At 47.2% G+C, this 16,813-nt stretch overlaps 1 protein-coding gene across 5 annotated transcripts in view; it reads right to left on the bottom strand.

Moving 5' to 3' along the window:
* Window positions 1-16,813, bottom strand: part of LOC108029144 (zinc finger protein ush) — a 70,533-nt gene that overhangs the window by 37,407 nt on the left and 16,313 nt on the right. For 3 of the 5 annotated variants that reach the window (XM_017101269.3, XM_017101270.3, XM_017101273.3), the window contains exon 1: window positions 15,869-16,384. The exons of 1 other annotated variant lie outside the window; for it this stretch is intronic. In XM_017101269.3, the coding sequence (XP_016956758.2) occupies window positions 15,869-15,911 (43 nt within the window). In that variant the 5' untranslated portion in view covers window positions 15,912-16,384. Of the gene's footprint in view, window positions 1-10,822; window positions 10,884-15,868; window positions 16,385-16,813 lie in introns of those variants that run through there. One more of the 5 variants, XM_050885519.1, reaches the window with a different exon arrangement.

The following is a 16,813-nucleotide window of genomic DNA, read 5'->3' as shown; positions in this document are numbered from 1 at the left end:
CGACTCTTAGATGGCACGAGATTTGCATAAAAATCTGCGTTTTTAACCCATTTTTTTCGCTTCAGCCCGCTCGCTTTGTTTCATTTTATCGGGCACCATCAAAAAAAATAGCCACAAAAAGTGGGCGTGGATGCAATCAGATGAGTTTGGCCTGTCAGCATTTGCAGTCGGGAAAAACAGTGTAAATATCACCAGCGAGAACGGGCAAACAAACATGAAAAATTAACATAAGGGGCAGAATAATGGGGGGTTTAAGCGTTTTTATTCCGAAGCGAACATCATCAGTCAGTGTCAGAGCAGTTGGCGTTTTGTCAGCTTCCGTTTCGCCATTTTACATTTAACATTTTCCATTTCCCCAACACTTTTTTCACACTTCCTAGGTGTCCCTGTGGGTAGGATAGCATTCGCAAATGAGAGATTTTTTCACAAGCTGTACATCGAACATGCTAGGGAACTTTTAGAAATGTTGAATAACCCGGAATCTAAGAAGATGAAAGCATTACTACTAGATAATAAAACTATTATTCCTATAATGAAATCATATTTAAATTTAAATTATTAATTTCAACAACCATGTAATACTTAGAAGGAATTCTATCTTCGGACTGCCACAAAAAGTACACATTTGCTCGCTTTGTTATATCAACTTGCTGTTTTTATAATATTTGAAAAACGGATTCGCTCAGCGATATCGCAGGCTGCTATCTGCATCCACTCTGCTCTGCGGTTTTTATGTCCGCCCACAAATTTATATGGCTCGCGATAAGTGCGATATGTGTGGGGTCGTGCTCTCGGTACTAGCCACTTGCATGGTACATCCACGTCCCATAGGCGGGGAAGCGATTTAATCGCCTATCGCTAGTAAAAGAAGCCTAAGAGCGGACCCGATAAACGGGGCCGCTCACCACCGCCGAAAGTTACTCAGCCCCGCATATTTCCGAAGACCCAAAAACGGAAAACAAGACGAGAACCCCCATAAAAAATCGTTAAAAAAGCGGAAGCAAAATGGCGGTCGTCTGGCAGTTGCCGACTGGCGATTGGCGCAGAGCTCGCGGTTTGTCGTCCTTATCAACGGGCAATATCAGCCAAAGTGATAAGATAAGGGTTCAGCAGCTGCGGTAACGAAAGGCATTAAAGGGGCAGGCATTAAAAAGAAAGCTGAACTGCAGTGCAATTGGCATCGACTAATGGCCGAAGTGCACGCGACATTTTAATTAAAATATTAAAAGCCCGCTCGCAGTGAATTATGAGTCCGAGTCGACGGCCACAATGAGCCAAAAAATAATTGGCAGTTGGAATTTTCGGGGCCCAAAGTAGAACTGAAAGAATTACCACAGAAAGTCCGGGGACTTGATTGAAAAAAAAAATATTTTTTCGCAAGTATAAACTTATTTTCCAAAGATGGAAAATATGAAAATAAAAAAAATAGAGAAAATGTATTTCCTAATAGCAAATTTAATATTGAACTCCTTCAAAACTCATTGTAAACCACTTTTTTATTAATTTGTTGCAGCCTTTCCAGGGTTAACGAACAGCAGCAAGTCAACACCAGCCAACCAACCTCAAATCCAATCAAAAAGTGGAGAGAGCAGGCCAAACTAGCCGCCTTCATCGCCATCTCCTCCATTGCTGTGAAAAAGGCTAAAAATGGAAGTTGGCCACGAATATCCGCGGCGTCAATTTAATGTGGCAGTAGTGGTAGTGGCGGAGGTGGGAGTCAAAGCCGGAGCCAAAATGATTTCAATGCAATTCGCACCTCATAAATCACGAAACGTGTCCCGGGATGAGAAGAAGTTTTGGCTGGCGAAGATTGCGGGAGGTGCAGGAGAGGATGCTGGTTGCAGGGAGGGCCTCGGGTTCCACGGAGCTTCCCAAAAGGGTAGACAGGTAATGCGGTTTTGTAGGCGTCGTGCCTTCTGCTGCTGCTTTGATTTGATAGCAAACTCTGGGATGCAATTTGTTTCGCTGTGCGGCTGAGCCGTGGACCAGAAGAAAGCACCAGCCCACAAGGTTTGCGGGTCTGAAATTGAGGATCATTTCCAGCTCAAGGTGTTCACAAACTATGGATATATAATAACACCGAACTGAGATAAACATATTTAAAAATCGATCTACAAACATGCATATTTTATAATGTCGTATGATTTAAAAAATATTATTTTTAAATGATTTCCAACTTACAAAAACTATATCGATTAATATCGTTATAATATCGATACATTTAGATTTAATATCGATTCTTCCGATTGAAGGCAAGGAAACAATCGTTGATATATTTTAAACACTACGTCTACTGGTCACCTGTAGTACAGTGTAGGGCAGTCTCTCTGCCATTGGCGTATTTGTAACACTTTGGCTGGGCCTTCAACTCTGTTCTCAGATTGGAGTTCTCCGCTTGGCCCCTCAAACCGCCTTTCTGCTCAATGTGGAATGTGTGGCCATTAATTGAAAATGCTTCTCTGGAATGGGATGGCATGGGATAGCAAAGTGCCTGGGAGACGGGCCAAAATGAAAGATGGTGTCGAATCGTGCACACACACACATCCAGCGAACGGAGACTATGATCCAAGCCAATCACGATGGCATGCAAACGCCTCCAGGAGGGAGAACCCGACCCGAACCCAAGGAACCGAGAGCCCAATGGAGAACTCGTGCTCCTCTGGCGGCTAACTGCGTTGATCATCTCCCCAGATGATGCGGATGGCCAGCCAGAGCTAAACGAGCCGTGAAAGTGTTATAATGGGCAATGGGAACGGGATCCCATCCAGAGCAACATTATCACACTGGGAGAAATTTTCAAAACTCTTTATTTAAGGGAAATCTTAAATAATATCTAGGTTGCTGGATGGTATCCAAGATTTGTAAGATATCATCATCTGAAAGATGACTTGAAGGTATCTCAGGATAAAATGTATATAGGGGCTAGCGATTTTCTTTGAGTGCCCTTAAATCTCTGACATCATAAGCATCGTGCTGTGTTTGCCTTGGTTGTTAGTTCTGTTCTTTCGCCTCTTCGGGATCCACTGATATCATAATCATAATCGTTAATTGACCACGCCCATATAAAAATACATATGCAGGGAGGAGATAAAATACCCAAAAAAAAGAGCGAGGAAAAGGCCCAGATGAAGAGTTGACTTGGGCCTAAGTTTCTTGGGGATAAAATGGCAAAATAAATCACAGCCAATTTTAATGCAAATCTAACACCAATCTGACCCCTCACCCCGGAGAGAGCTTCGTGCAGCCGGGGCTGAAAATGTATCTACAAATTGTGTGGATCAACTGCAACTGCAACTCCTGACCCCGGTGAACCAGCACGCTCGCTCTGCGCTTTTTGTGGCAATAACGTGGCCAGCACCGAACTATTTGGCTAAGCCCAACCGAAGCACTGAAGGTTCGAGGAAGTGGAAATGGAAATGGAGAAGGAAAGGCTCCTCGGCGGAGGAGCAATGCCAGACAAAATTAACACCTTTTTCCAGCTGCTGACTGCGGAGCTGCACGAGCTGATTTTGCATTTGAGATGGACTCCCCAAAGGAGGCGGAGTGGGAGGGGGGGAGGGACCTGTGGAGCTGGGGGCGGGGGAGCAGCGGACCGGGCGGACCAGAGCGATTCCCACTCGAAAGAGAGGAGCCTAATTGGCATGCTAAACAAGCTGCGTTCAACACGATCTACACAAGCCTATCGGCAGCAACGTCCAGCCCCGAAACGAGCCCCAAAATCCGCAGGGAACAGTGGTTTCTATATGAAGATTGAAGAAAAATTTCATTCAGTATAAGAACTCTAAAAACAGTAGAGATACAGCATCAAAATCTTTAGCGAAATATTCTAAATTTATTGAGGCTGAGTGCTTTCCCTGTATTCATTCATTCCATTGTAGAAAAACTATACCCAGATATATATAGTTATATAATTTGTATAAATAGTTTAAAAATATGTAATAAATTTGTGTTATTAAGATGCTAAGCGGAGTGTCTTTTGCCCCACTGTGGGGTGTCATTGCATTGGCTTCTTTGTTTAAATGGCATCGGGAATGGTCCGAGTGCGACATTAGTTTCACACGAACGCCCACACTCGGCCGAGATCAAGGATTCGGGGACCGGGGATGGGCGGCGGAGGGCGGCTCAGAGGGAGGCAATCAAAAGTGGACGATGGCCATCGCTCCCCGAGCCAAGAAAAGAGTCGAGGCACAGAAAAGCACAGACTGGAGGAGCAAGGGAAACTGCCCAGAGTTTATCAACTTTTCGAGATTGGCTCAATCCTTTTGTGGCCAACAACAATTGGATCGAGCAAACGAGCTTATCCGCACAACCCACACGGGAGTGCCAAAAGGTGGCTCGACCCATCAAAAATAATAATAATATTCGATAATCGAAAAGAGGCAGGCATTAGGAAGAAATTCTGAGAATTTCGAGTGTGCGATAAGAGTGGATTGTGTTCACCGAAAGTTTGCGCCAGTTTGGTTTCATTCAACATTATAAACACTGAGACAAATGTGCCCGGTGAGGTTGTGACCTTTTGAAGAATGTTAATCAACATGAGGTTGAGTTTTTAACTTCGTACCCCCAACTGGCTGAGCCCAGCTTTCATGACTCAGACCTTGCCGGTCGCCAAGATGTGGGGGAAAACAAAACGCACCCAAGGATGGGCCACGATATCACCTATGGCCATGCGGGGCCCATCAAGCCGGCGTCTGGCGGCCACATTTGGGATGTTCTCGAGATACGCGCCGCGCTCGAAAACCTTTTTCAGCCGCACATTATGACCAGGTCCCCAGTATCGGACGGAGCATGTGGCAAGGTATGGCGGCCGGGATGGCTGGAACGTGGACGTGGACGTGGAGTGCTGTTATCGCTGCACTCAGTCAGTCAGTCGGGCTAATCTGCACGGAGTTATCGGCCGTGAAGCCGGCCCTCTCTCCGAGTCTTGGCGACGCCAAGTGAATCATGCCGGGTCTCCGATTGGATAAGCCCGATGTCGCTGCACTTATAAAATAATTATAAGAAGGCAAGATTGGCGCTTGGCTTCGAATGGGTTCGTACGGGGCTCCGTCACCAGCACCTCTCCCCCTCTCCCACCTGCCCCTGGCTAGAACCACCGGCAAGGGCCAAGAATGCGGGCCCGGCTTTGTGCTCGGTGGTTTGTTTTTGTGTGGTCGATTCCAGCTGGGCATAATCGGACAAAATGCCTTTTGACTTTGACGTGCCAAACAAAAGTCGCGGCCCTATCGCTGACCTCGATCTGTGCGCAATGAGGGGAAGAAGGGGATGGGCAGAGGGGGAGCCACACTGGGAGAAAAGGGGGAGGTGGCTGCGATTAAGTGGAAGGTCATTGCTCGTGAAGCGCTCTAGAGAAGTTCGGTTATCCAGTTAGGCTTAAAACCCTTTATTGAAAAGTAAACATGTATATAATTTCAGTTTATTACATATTTTCTAGAATACTTCTCTCTCTGCAAGGGAATGGCAGACCTGACAGCCGAAATCCGAAATCGAAAGCAAACGAGCCAAGCCAAATAATGACGGGCAATGAACATCGAGTGTAAAGCAAAGCTGGAAGAGAGCTGAGCAAAACCGAAACCGAAACCGAAATCAAATCAAAACCAAATCAAATTCCAGGGCAATGTTCTACGTAAATCATAAATTGGTCTATCTCGCGGAGGGATCTACAAACGGATGCTCCAAAGCGGAGCAAACATAATTAAGAAAACCGAAACTGAAACCGAAATCGAAATCGAAACTCGAGCGAAGAGATAGAGTGGGGCAGTTGGCTGGGGGCGGAGGAGTTCGGATGGAGGACAGGCGAGATGGATGGCCCGAGTGGCAGCTCCACTCGTATCTGACGGTTATTCGGATCCGGAGACAGAGCCAATGTTACGGCAGTAGCTGGCTCGTCCAGATTCGGCTCTGATAGACCCGATAAGACCAAAGAGAATTCTGGGGCTTTGGGGTGGCGAGGCGTATACCCTGTGTCAGGAAAATCCATTAGAAATGACTAATACATTTATTAAAGTATTTAAGTTAATACCATGCAGAATATTATATTATTTCTTTTTTTATATATATATTATGTATATCGTTCAGTCGCTGATATGCCCTTCAAGTGATGGGTAGCCAACAGCAATTAGTGGAGACTGGGAGAACTCAGTGTCGGCGACAAAACGTCTTTATTCATTTTCTTGCCATTGCTTAATTTCTTTTCAAATCGAATTCATATTTCGCCAGTCCAAGGCTGGGGGCGGGTGATAAAGAGGGCGGTGGGATGGCCTTATCAGCTGCTCAATAAATGACGCACAATGACAGCGGCAAGAAGCAGGCTCCCAGCAACCCGGGAATCGGGAGGAGGGAGGGAATGATGCACAGATTCAGCAAGGAGCAGAGGCTCTGGGATCGCTCTGCTATCAACATTCTCATAAATCGATGGCCAGTGGACAATCCTTTGCAGGAGCGGGGGTACGGCTAGGAGGAGCTTATCTAAATGCCATTTAAGAGAGGAGGATGAAAAGTGGGGGGCGTCGCAGGCCGAAAGACACCTTTCAAGAGACACAGACACAGGTGGATAGGCAGCGGCGGCCAGGGAAAGAGCCACGCATTTCGAGGCCCCGTAATTAAAATGTTTTAAATGCTAAAAGGATGGCCGGGTGGCGGGAGGCGGGAGCCAGGGCAGAACGAGGAGGCAGACAGAACACGTTGTTAACATTCATTTAACCCCCGGCAGCCCCGAGTCACCCCCAGCCGCACAGCACACACGGCGGCAATTACGCTAAACTGAACAAACAGCAAAGCTGTAAACAAACACGCATCCATCAGCGCCAAGCCCTCGGACCAGTTGCCAGTTGCAAGTTGCAGGTTGCAGGCTGCTGGCTGCAACAGGTATTTCAGTGCCGCCACAAGCCGAAAACCCGTTTGCCAGACAGGACTGCCCAGATCCGCAGATCCCCCGATCCGAGATCCCAAGTGGGACTGTGAGCGGCTCCTAATGGCGCCTGTTGCCATGTAAATTATGCTTCCTCAACACTTCTGCGCAGAGACGCTGCTCCGATCCCCGCTCTCGCGATCGGGTATGTGAATTACCCGTGGAACCCAACTAGGATGACGACAAAATAAATGGAATGAGTAATGCCGCGAACTACTAATGGAATCCAAAGGGTGTGACAGAGGCTCAGTGGGTTCAAGTACAACACATCATTGCTTATGACTTTTCGGAAGGAACCCTGATAAGGATTTTAGGGAAAATATACTTTGTATTTCTTAATCATCCCTCGCTGTATAGCCTTCCAAGAAATAAACTAGAACGATCCAGGAATTTCGTGGTTTTATCTAGGATTTTTTATCAGAACCAAAGTGCGGTATGGAGGCGCAAACGTTGCAGAAAACACATTTTATTCGGAGTACTACAACCAGTAAACCGCCTATAATACAAGCCCAAGAGTATACTGAAGTCCACGTCGCTTAATTACCAACTGCGCCGGGCTCACTCACTTTTCCCGCTCACCAGCCGCGATTTTCGATTCTCAATTGGCTCCACATTGGCGACGCACTCGATAGCTCTTGGAGATACCTCCCTGTCCACGTGTGTCCCCCAATCGCCGTATCATAATGGAAGACGAGACTGTGAGGCTGGCCTTTAGATAAGACTGGCGGCGGCGGCCGGTGTCTCCTGTCCCCGGGATGCGGGGTCCTCTGCATCTGCATCCCAAGTTGTGGGCCATTCAAGTGATTAGGCTTAAAGTGCTCTGCAAGTCGGGCTCGGAATCCAGAATACTGATCGGTCGCCGACTAAAGCTGCTATGGATTCACCGCACCCTGGCCAAACCAGGCGCCAAAATCACTCGATTGAGCGAGAAGTCCACATCAGCGATACTCTGGCGAAACAAACCCGAACTAATGAGATTTTTGGGCTGATGACGCGATGTGCTGCCTCAGTCTCGAATGAGTTTTTCGGCAGAGTTCGCAGATAAGAATCGACTGTAACATGAGTGATTCGTTTTTAATCTTTGATTTGGATGTAGTGCTTGGAGTTTATACACAGAGAAGAATGTCTGTTCCTATTGCCAGTGCTTTAGGATCTCGAATTAAGATTTTTCGGGCAATTCTACAACAAAATAACCCTATTGATACCATATAACTTGAGTTATAATTTTTAGGTCTTAAGCAATGTATCGCTTTTCTCCCGGTGTATCAATTTCCGAGTTCCGCTGGGGTTAGATTCATCGGCGCTGGGAGTTGGGTTGGGCTCGAAGACAGCGCAAGATAAACGAACAAAATGGCCACCGAGCGACATGAAGGAGCTCCAAATGCTCGGGGCTATCTCGGCGTGGGATCGGCGCAAAGCTAATGGCATAAATAGATTTCATATTGCCCTCCATTTGCGCCCCCGCCTCCGTTCTTAATTACACATGGACAGTGTGCGTTTGACTCGCTTCGATCAGCAAATAAAATCTAGAAATATATTTTTATGGATTTTTAATCGATTGCCGCACGTTGCCTTGTTGCTTTGGCCGGCCTTTTGGGCCGCCGATTCCATCGATGGCATCGCTGCCGCGCGGTCCGCTTTCTGATTGTCGTGGGTAAACAGAAGATACCCAGGGGAGTGAGATACGGTGGGTGTTCGGGAGCTGGTGGGGATTCCATGGATACAGCGTGGAAAATTGTTAAAATTACAGTAGCAGTAGTTGCACTTTCAGTATGGAAGCAGCACAACAAAACATCACTAAATGTAGCCGAAGCAGAAAAGCCTTCAAACCGACTAGTTTTTAATTGCGTCTATCAGTTCCCCTTTCTCCCAGTGTAGCCTGTGGTGCAGAAGGCGCAATGTTGTCGTTTATCGCGTAATTAGTTTGCTTTCCGAGTTCCAACTGCCTTTTATCCCCCTCCACGACTCGAATTGAGACATCCTAATTGTGGTTTATGCGTAGGTGTCCCTTCTCGCGGTTTCGATTCCAATTCCGATGCCGAGTCCCCAATCCCCCGGCCCAAAGCCCATCTTACTTGGCGCTTATCTCTGATGACAAATGTTTGCTTAAAAATCTTTTAATTGCACTTGTTTCGAATTTCGTCGTGGCCTTTTCTGCGTCCGTGTTGTTGGCCCCTGATAAGCCAAATTAATCGCAGCACTTAAATTTTCATTTTGAAATTTTCAGCCATGTGAACGTGTTGGTCTGGCTCTAATTTTCTGTGTGTATATGCGGCACACGATTTTCGATACGATTTCGTTTCGACTTCGATGCCAACTGAAGTAGATGTCACTCCTATCTCTCTCTCCACGGACATGTAAACTTAATCAATTTATCACGGCAGGCGGGCAGGCGGGCAGGAGCAGCGGCCCGGGGCCTAGATAGACGAGCTGTACACTTTGTAATTAATAATTGATTGATGAGCTCTCAGAATAAGCAAAACCCAAACTCGAGACGAGCGACGGCAGTTCCACAAGGGAAATACCTGAGTTCTTGGGGAGCAAGTAGGGGAGCTACCAGATGAGATCGAACGGAATTTTGCAGATAGCAATGAATTTTCGGTTTAAATTAGTAAATCCCTTGGCTGTTAGACAGTGCTACTAAGAAGACACTTCATTTTAAGGCCTTTCGTGTCCCATATGAATGGCTATCCTATGCAACTTCATAAGTTCCAGGCTAGCTTGCAGATATTTTGGCAGCCACCTAGCAATCTGCACTGCATCTCGCCGGCTGGCGTAATGTTTTCAAGGTCTGCTCTTTGACTGGCAACGGCCACCAGCAGATAATCGGCATGGAAGAGCACTCGTTCTGTATGGGAACACATATACTCCCCGTACACACATATGTGGCGATGATTTGCGGTCTAATGCCCCGGGGCAGGCGAGGCCCGGCTTAATCAGAGATTGCAGATGGAAGCGACAACAACAGCCAGGGCAGCCAAGGAACGAATGCACACGGGCTGGAGGAGATGCGGACTGGGCGGAGGAGCTCGGTGCAGAGGATCGATGGATGGATGGATGGATGGACAGACGTGGGTCTGGGTCAGCGCGGTTGGTCAATTAAACGAATGCTGCGCTGATCGCTGGGAATAGATAATAGGACCTCGGCATGAACTTATTTCGAGATAAGGCCGCAGCTCCCAGGATTGATAAAGAAAGGCCAACCGAAGAGCGAATTTGTGCGCGGAGCCCAGAATCGAAACTAATTAAGTGGGTGGAAGGGCAGGGGGAGGGGGAGGAGGAGGAGGAGGAGGAGTCCGAGTCCGAGGAGGAGTGGTCAGGCTTTTGATGATGATGGTAATCTCCCCACGACGTTTCCCCTTTCGAAATTGAAAATCAAATCGACGCAGATCTCAAGTTGGAATCAAGGGGCAGCCTAGACGGCATTCGTCTTGGGGAGCGATAACGATAACGATTATCGCTGACAACGCACAAGAACATCACATCATTAGAGCACTCGAAATTGGAAACCCTCCAGATGAACGCGAACTGATAAGGTGTCGAAACTCGAACTGAGATTTGTCGCCCCGATATCTCAGAATGTCTCTCTATCTCCCCTTCCTGTTTCGGTGGTGTGCTTCGTAGTGTTCGACTCGAAGGGTATATCGTTTGGGTGCAGATTTATGACTCCGATAAGGTAAATCGATTTAGGATCGATTAAACATCGATTTAAAATCGGACTAGATGGCAGCGAGGGAGAGAACTAGAACTTCAGAACTCTAGCATGTTAGTAACATATTTTATTAAAACATAAAACCTAATTTGAATTTAATTCGATATAATATTTTGGCTAAGCCAAAAAAGCCTTTTAATGATGGGATATTTCGTACCGTCGATGAACCCCCGACTTCCTCTTTCTTTTTGCTTACTTACTGCCGTTGGTCTATCGTGCGATCAATGGACACCAGAGCGATCAGTCGGCCGGTTAGTGGGGCGCTGATAAGGAGTACTTTGCCTTTGGAACTGCCCGTCGGCTGGTGAAATGCCCGCTGCAAATAGAAATCAGTTCTAATTTTCGGCCAGCGATAGCCATCGCCTATCGGCGAGATTGGGGCGTTTCGAGGAGGCGCTGACAGAGATTTATGGCGTTCAACACGCTTCGCTATCAACGCCCCCGGCGACAGTCGATATTCCCCGGCCATGGGTTCATCCCATGCGATCCTCGGCCGAATCTACTCGCTTCGATCCGATTCCGAATCGAAAATGAAACTGATATCAGATGCAAATGAACGACTGCGAAAGCGAATGGAAATTAATTAACCCGCCAGATACCGCGCCATGGTCGAAGGGAAATCCGCAACTCAACGGCGGAGATCGATCACTCAGATACCGGCCGTATATTATACAATGTTACGGGCTCATAGGTATATGTGGACTTCCAAACCCTGCATATGTACATTGCCGTGGCCGGGATCTGTATCTGTATCCGACAAACCACATCACATTGACGTTTTTATCTTTAGCTGAAAATCTCTCCAAATTGTTATAAACGAAAAACACACGACACAATTGTTGTTGCCGGCGAGTTCATTCTCTCATTTTTGAAGCAAAGCGCGACAATCTTGCCATCAGATCAGCTGATAAAAACAACCGACCAGGCCCGGAGCGTTGTACAAATCATACAACAAGCATCGTAAAGTCCACGAACAAAGCCACAATCGACAGCTGTTTTGAGCGATTTTGGCTTTATTTTGTCGCTTTGCTGGCTGGTTTGTTTGTTTTTCGAAGGGAATGTGTTCGGAAAACGACTACAAACCATTATCGCCGCCGGGCATCAAGTTTCGAACTAACTTCGATTGCATTTGCGATTAAAGCTGAAATAAAGCCCACGAATGCTGCGAAAAGTGGGGGAAATGGCCCCCAGAGTGGCTCCTCTATCGCAGGTGATTCGTCAGTTGATGGAGTATTAATCATGATCTGGAAATACCTTTCCAACAGTCATGATACATTCGAGTTTAAAGATGTATCTGTAAAGGGGATCTCTTGAAGGAGGAAGTACTCAGTACCAAACAGCCTTGAACCTTGAGAATAAAACTATTTTTAAGACAAGCGACGAGTAATTTTGTTATAATACATAAGTACATGTAAGTCATACGAGCTTTGTACACATTTTTACTTCAATTCCGCGCCTGACTCAATTTGATAGCTAATTTCCGCTGACGATGGGCGAATTTGCGGAAAACGGAAGTGGATCATGTTCCATTTTAACGAAGTGATTCAAAAATATTATCATTCCCATGGCAAAAAAGCCGAAAAATGGTGTATCCTCTCTGGAAGCTAACATAGCATCTGATTTAAACCTGAAAGCAGTTCTAAATACATGAGCAACATCGCTTATTAAGTGGGATTTCCATGTTTTTAGCTTATTTTTTCTAGACACGATATCTGGAGTCTTTGTGATTAAGATCCTCAGCTCATTCGTAACACCCATTGACTAATCACTTCTGTGAGTTTCCCTTGTCATGTGATAGCGCGCAACAAAACAGCGCAAAAACTGCAATAAATATGTGTATCGGCAATCTGAACTTCGCCGGCTGACTAAGTCGATCGTCGAGCTACTCCCCACAGACCCCCTGCATCTCAGCCCGTATCGCACCAGCCATATTCATTCGCCTCGCTTGATATGCAAATGTGCTGGCCAAAAACAACGATAATAAAGTGCAACAAAGTGAAAAACAACATTTTGTAATTTGTAATGCTTGTTAATGTTCTGTTTTTGCTCTCTGCCGTTGTTGCTGCTGCTGCGCTGTGGCTGCTTTTATCTGGCGATATTTCCTGGTCCGATTTCCAGCAAATCAACAAAGCAGAGACAAGAGCGAGGCGAGTGCGAGGGCTTATCGCAATTATTAAAATACAATGTCAAAATGGCCAAAGCTCGAGATTATCTCTTCCAATTGAAACGGACAGAACAGCCGCACAGAGGCGGGAGCCGAGGGCTTTCCAGGGGGCTTGCCACCTGAGCCCTGGCTCTTCATCGCGGCTGCAACTGCGGCTCTTCGAGTGCCAACTGCAATGGCAGTACGCAGTTAGCCAGCTTCCCTTATCGCTCCAGCTCAGCCCCTATGAAGCCCCCTTCTCGCCGAGGGCCGAAGCGAACCGCTCGACACGTACCGCCTCGATTCCAGATATGAGAAAGAGGGCCCAGCGCAGTTGGCTTATAGCAGAACGGAGTCAGCATGGGAAAGATACCACTTTTGCACATGAGTGTGACTCCATCAAAAATACAAATCTCATCAATGGGAAACGTTTTTCTTCCAGTGCATCTGAGCTGGGCCCGCTTCAAATCGAGTCAGACCGAAACTTGACTTGACTTTCGGCCAAATTGTCACCCGCATGGGGTCGACCGTGTCGATGGGAGTGCTCCTTTGTACGGAACAACAACGGAGTGGCAAACAACCAGCGGAAAGCAGACAAACGAACATCCAACAACCGACAGCCAACAGCTGGCCATTAACATAAAATTAGTGATAAGCGTAATTAAAATTTATAAAAACAAAAACGAAGGGCAGCCCACAAAAGCGCTTATCTATGTGCGACTGCTCTCCCCCAGGCCTCGAAACTCCTAAGAGGTATGAGATAGAATCGAGAGCAGGTGGGACCTGGTTAAGAAGGCACCTAGGAGCACGGATGAATATGGTAAATCCTCCAGGATTTACTTCCGAGTTCGGTTTTTGGTTTCGGATTCTTGATCGCTTGATGCTTCATAGTTATGTGAAAGTAATCCTTACAGTTTCAACCCATGAAACCCCTTCAGAGGGTATTGCGAGGGCGAACCCGAGGGCGTTGTCATCACGATTCGCACACTCCGAGTTCGAGACTAGCCGCTCCACAGACCATCCGATACAAACGCAGTATTGGAGCTTATGTAAAGCAACAATAACTGCGCCTGGAGAACCCCAACAAAAGCTACGCAAGTTGTTGTTCTGCTGTTGTTGCTGCCACTGCTGCTGCAATTGTGATAAAACTTTATCGAGCTGCGCTTCGGGTTTTTTCTCGCCTTCAATCCAACTCCCACCGCCCACCGAAGCCATAGAAAACAAGGGGACAGAAGTGCGGCAAGTGTGCGAGAGATAAATATGCAAAGCGCAACTGTTGGGGGCTGTGGGTGGGCGGCTAACCCACTGATAGTGCAGGTGAGGCAGCAGCAACAGCCATCAGCCCTGCAACAACAACGGACAACAGCTGCAGATAAGAATGCCCTAAATTATCGGAGGGCAAAGGCTAAAGTTTTTCGTTATCCCTGCGAAAGGCACCCTATAAACAGAGCTAAGCTGCATGCTTAACTGCTCAAGGGGAAGTAGATTTCAAGTAGAATTAAATAGGTTCCAAGGAATTATGGTATTTGGTTACTACTGAAGTCGAAATATATTCCAAAGACCTATGGAATGGTCATAAGTGATTGCAGTCTTTGGAACTTCATAAGTAGTTAAGTACTAGCTTAAAGTGTTTGGTAACTCATTGGGTATAAATAGATTTAAAATAGATCCAAAGAATTACGGAATGTTCATTTTTTAAACTGTTGAACCTAATAGCTTTTCAGGTGTAAATAGATTTAAAATAGGTAACACATTTCGTTATCCAACCTTAAAGCACCTAGTTTATTACAGTTCTGAGCTTAATGAGTCTTCAAAGCTTAGTAATTGAAGTAGATCTTTAAATAGATTCTGCGGAATTTGGAACACTGCAGATTACGTTCTGTGGAACTTCATAATTAGTTCTATTTAAGTTTATGGATATTTTTAAGGTAGACTTTTAGTGCAGCCCTATAAATAGTTCCTTAATAACTATCATTCGTACTCCCCTCACTCTAGACCTTTATAGGGTGCATCAGACGCCCGTTGGCCCGGCTCAAGATATGGATTCCTGGCCGCTCAGTGCGGAAGTTCCACATTCATGACTCGGGCTGATATCACTCGTGGGGTATTTGTGGGACCGTGGGGTTGGGTGGCAATGGGGTGCTGGGGTTCTGTGCGGTTCGGATGGGTGTTGTCAGAGTCAGCCAGTCGGGAAACGTGCTTGGAGCAGCAGCGGCGACGGCGATAAGGAGTCCGAAATGGCAAAATGGATAAGCGGCAGCCGGCGACTCCGGGCGGGGCGGAGGCCGAGGTGGGTTCAGGTGCTCGGGGTGTCCAGTGTCGCAGGTCCGGCACGTTTTATCGATTTCGATTCCGAGTCCGAAATGCATTCACCGGGTGTCAAGTGGTTCGGGGCCATAAATATATCAAGTGGCAAACAACGAAATGTAATTAGTTAATACTCTCGACACTCTTCGGGGCTTTCTTTCCCCCCGCCTGCCCGACCTTATTTATAAGGTGTGTCAGCCGCACGTACAACAGGTATCGACATCGATAGCGAGGCGGCCGCACATTTTATTCAAATGAGCAACAAAGGCTGACAATTTTCGTACATTGCACCCATTCGGCGGTATCTGGGGTATATGGCTCCTCAGATGGCCAACCGCATGATGTAATGGTGCTCGGTTCCCTGGTGACAGCCATCTGTTTCGGGAAATCGCTCGTAATCGCAGTCTTAGGAAATCTCCCCAATATCGGTTGTCTTTCGGTCGCAAACTAGACTTATCGCTCCCAGTTGTTTTGTTCTCGGTTTTGTTGGCTGCTTTGTCTTGGCACAGTTATCAGTTTCTTGGTTTTCTGTGTTTGCCGTGTGTCCGTCCACATGTTTTGCTGTCCAAGAACGCGAGCTGCTGACCAAGCGGGCGGTTTGAATGGGTCAGCTGGCGGTCAGGTGGGAAAGCGATCGGAAAGTGACAGGTTCTATATGGGGAATGGTAGTCTATGCAAGTACGTATGTTGGATGAGGGCACTTTGTGGATTCAGACAGGTGAGATGCTCAAGGAGCTAAGAGATACTTCTTAACTTGTTCGGAAGAAGGGTGTAGTAGCGCCCCAGAAGCACTCACCTTTATTCAACGGCTTGGGGTTGGACTGTTTGCGTCGTGACATTTCGAGTCCAGCTGCGGACTGGAGCTACGTCTTCAGCTCGTCGGCATCAAGTCTGCGGAAGATCCAGATCCGATTCCCTGGCCGCGCACATTTACCGGCGGATGCGGTCGCACTCACTCACAGGCACTCACTCTGACACACGCGGCGAGTATCAATCATGGGCAATCAATGCGATTACTCGGATTATTTGTATTATTTGTATTATTGGCGGCGATTAACAAGCCTTAATGAATTTTTAACGATCGGCGCGGCGGAAAACGCGCGCGGTTTCGAGGCGGAGTGCAAGTGGATTCCGATTGGAGGGCAGCGGGCAGCGGGCAGCGGCAGCAATCTCCAACTCGATCTCGCATCCCATCAATATCTGATCAGAGTTCGCTCCTGATATTGCTGTGCAATGCAGTCGCGCGTTTGGCCAAGCCTGGCGGGTGGGGCGTGGCGTGCGGGGCGTTCTTGGGGACGTCCGTTCGAAGCAAGCGCTCGCTCACGAATGAAATGCAGAGCGGGGCCGAGACCGAGACGAAAGCTCCAACGGGGGAGAGCAGCGCCGACAGCGGGAGCGGGCGCTCTTATTGGAGCGCGCGCAGTGCTCTCCTCCGCTCCTTCCATTTTGTTTTGTAGTCGGCCGTTCATCGGCCCCCATGCTTTGCCGTCTGCTTCGCGGTCTGATAAGAATCAAAACAAAAACGCCGAAACGTCTACGCACGCTTCTTATTGGAATTCCAAGCGACTGTTTCTCAGGTTTCTCTTGCCGTGAGAAGGGATTTTCACAGGACTAACGGGTTTGCAGGCTTGAAATTTTCACATTTTTAATTTTATTTGCAAGCTAGTTTTATTTTTTAACTGAATTTAGGTTTCCTTTCACGGTTTTGGCTCCCACTACTGGCAAACGCGTTAGGAAATCG

This window comes from Drosophila biarmipes, chromosome 2L, assembly GCF_025231255.1.
Source record: "Drosophila biarmipes strain raj3 chromosome 2L, RU_DBia_V1.1, whole genome shotgun sequence".
Taxonomy (NCBI): domain Eukaryota; kingdom Metazoa; phylum Arthropoda; class Insecta; order Diptera; family Drosophilidae; genus Drosophila; species Drosophila biarmipes.
This window is presented reverse-complemented; position numbering and strand designations above follow the sequence as displayed.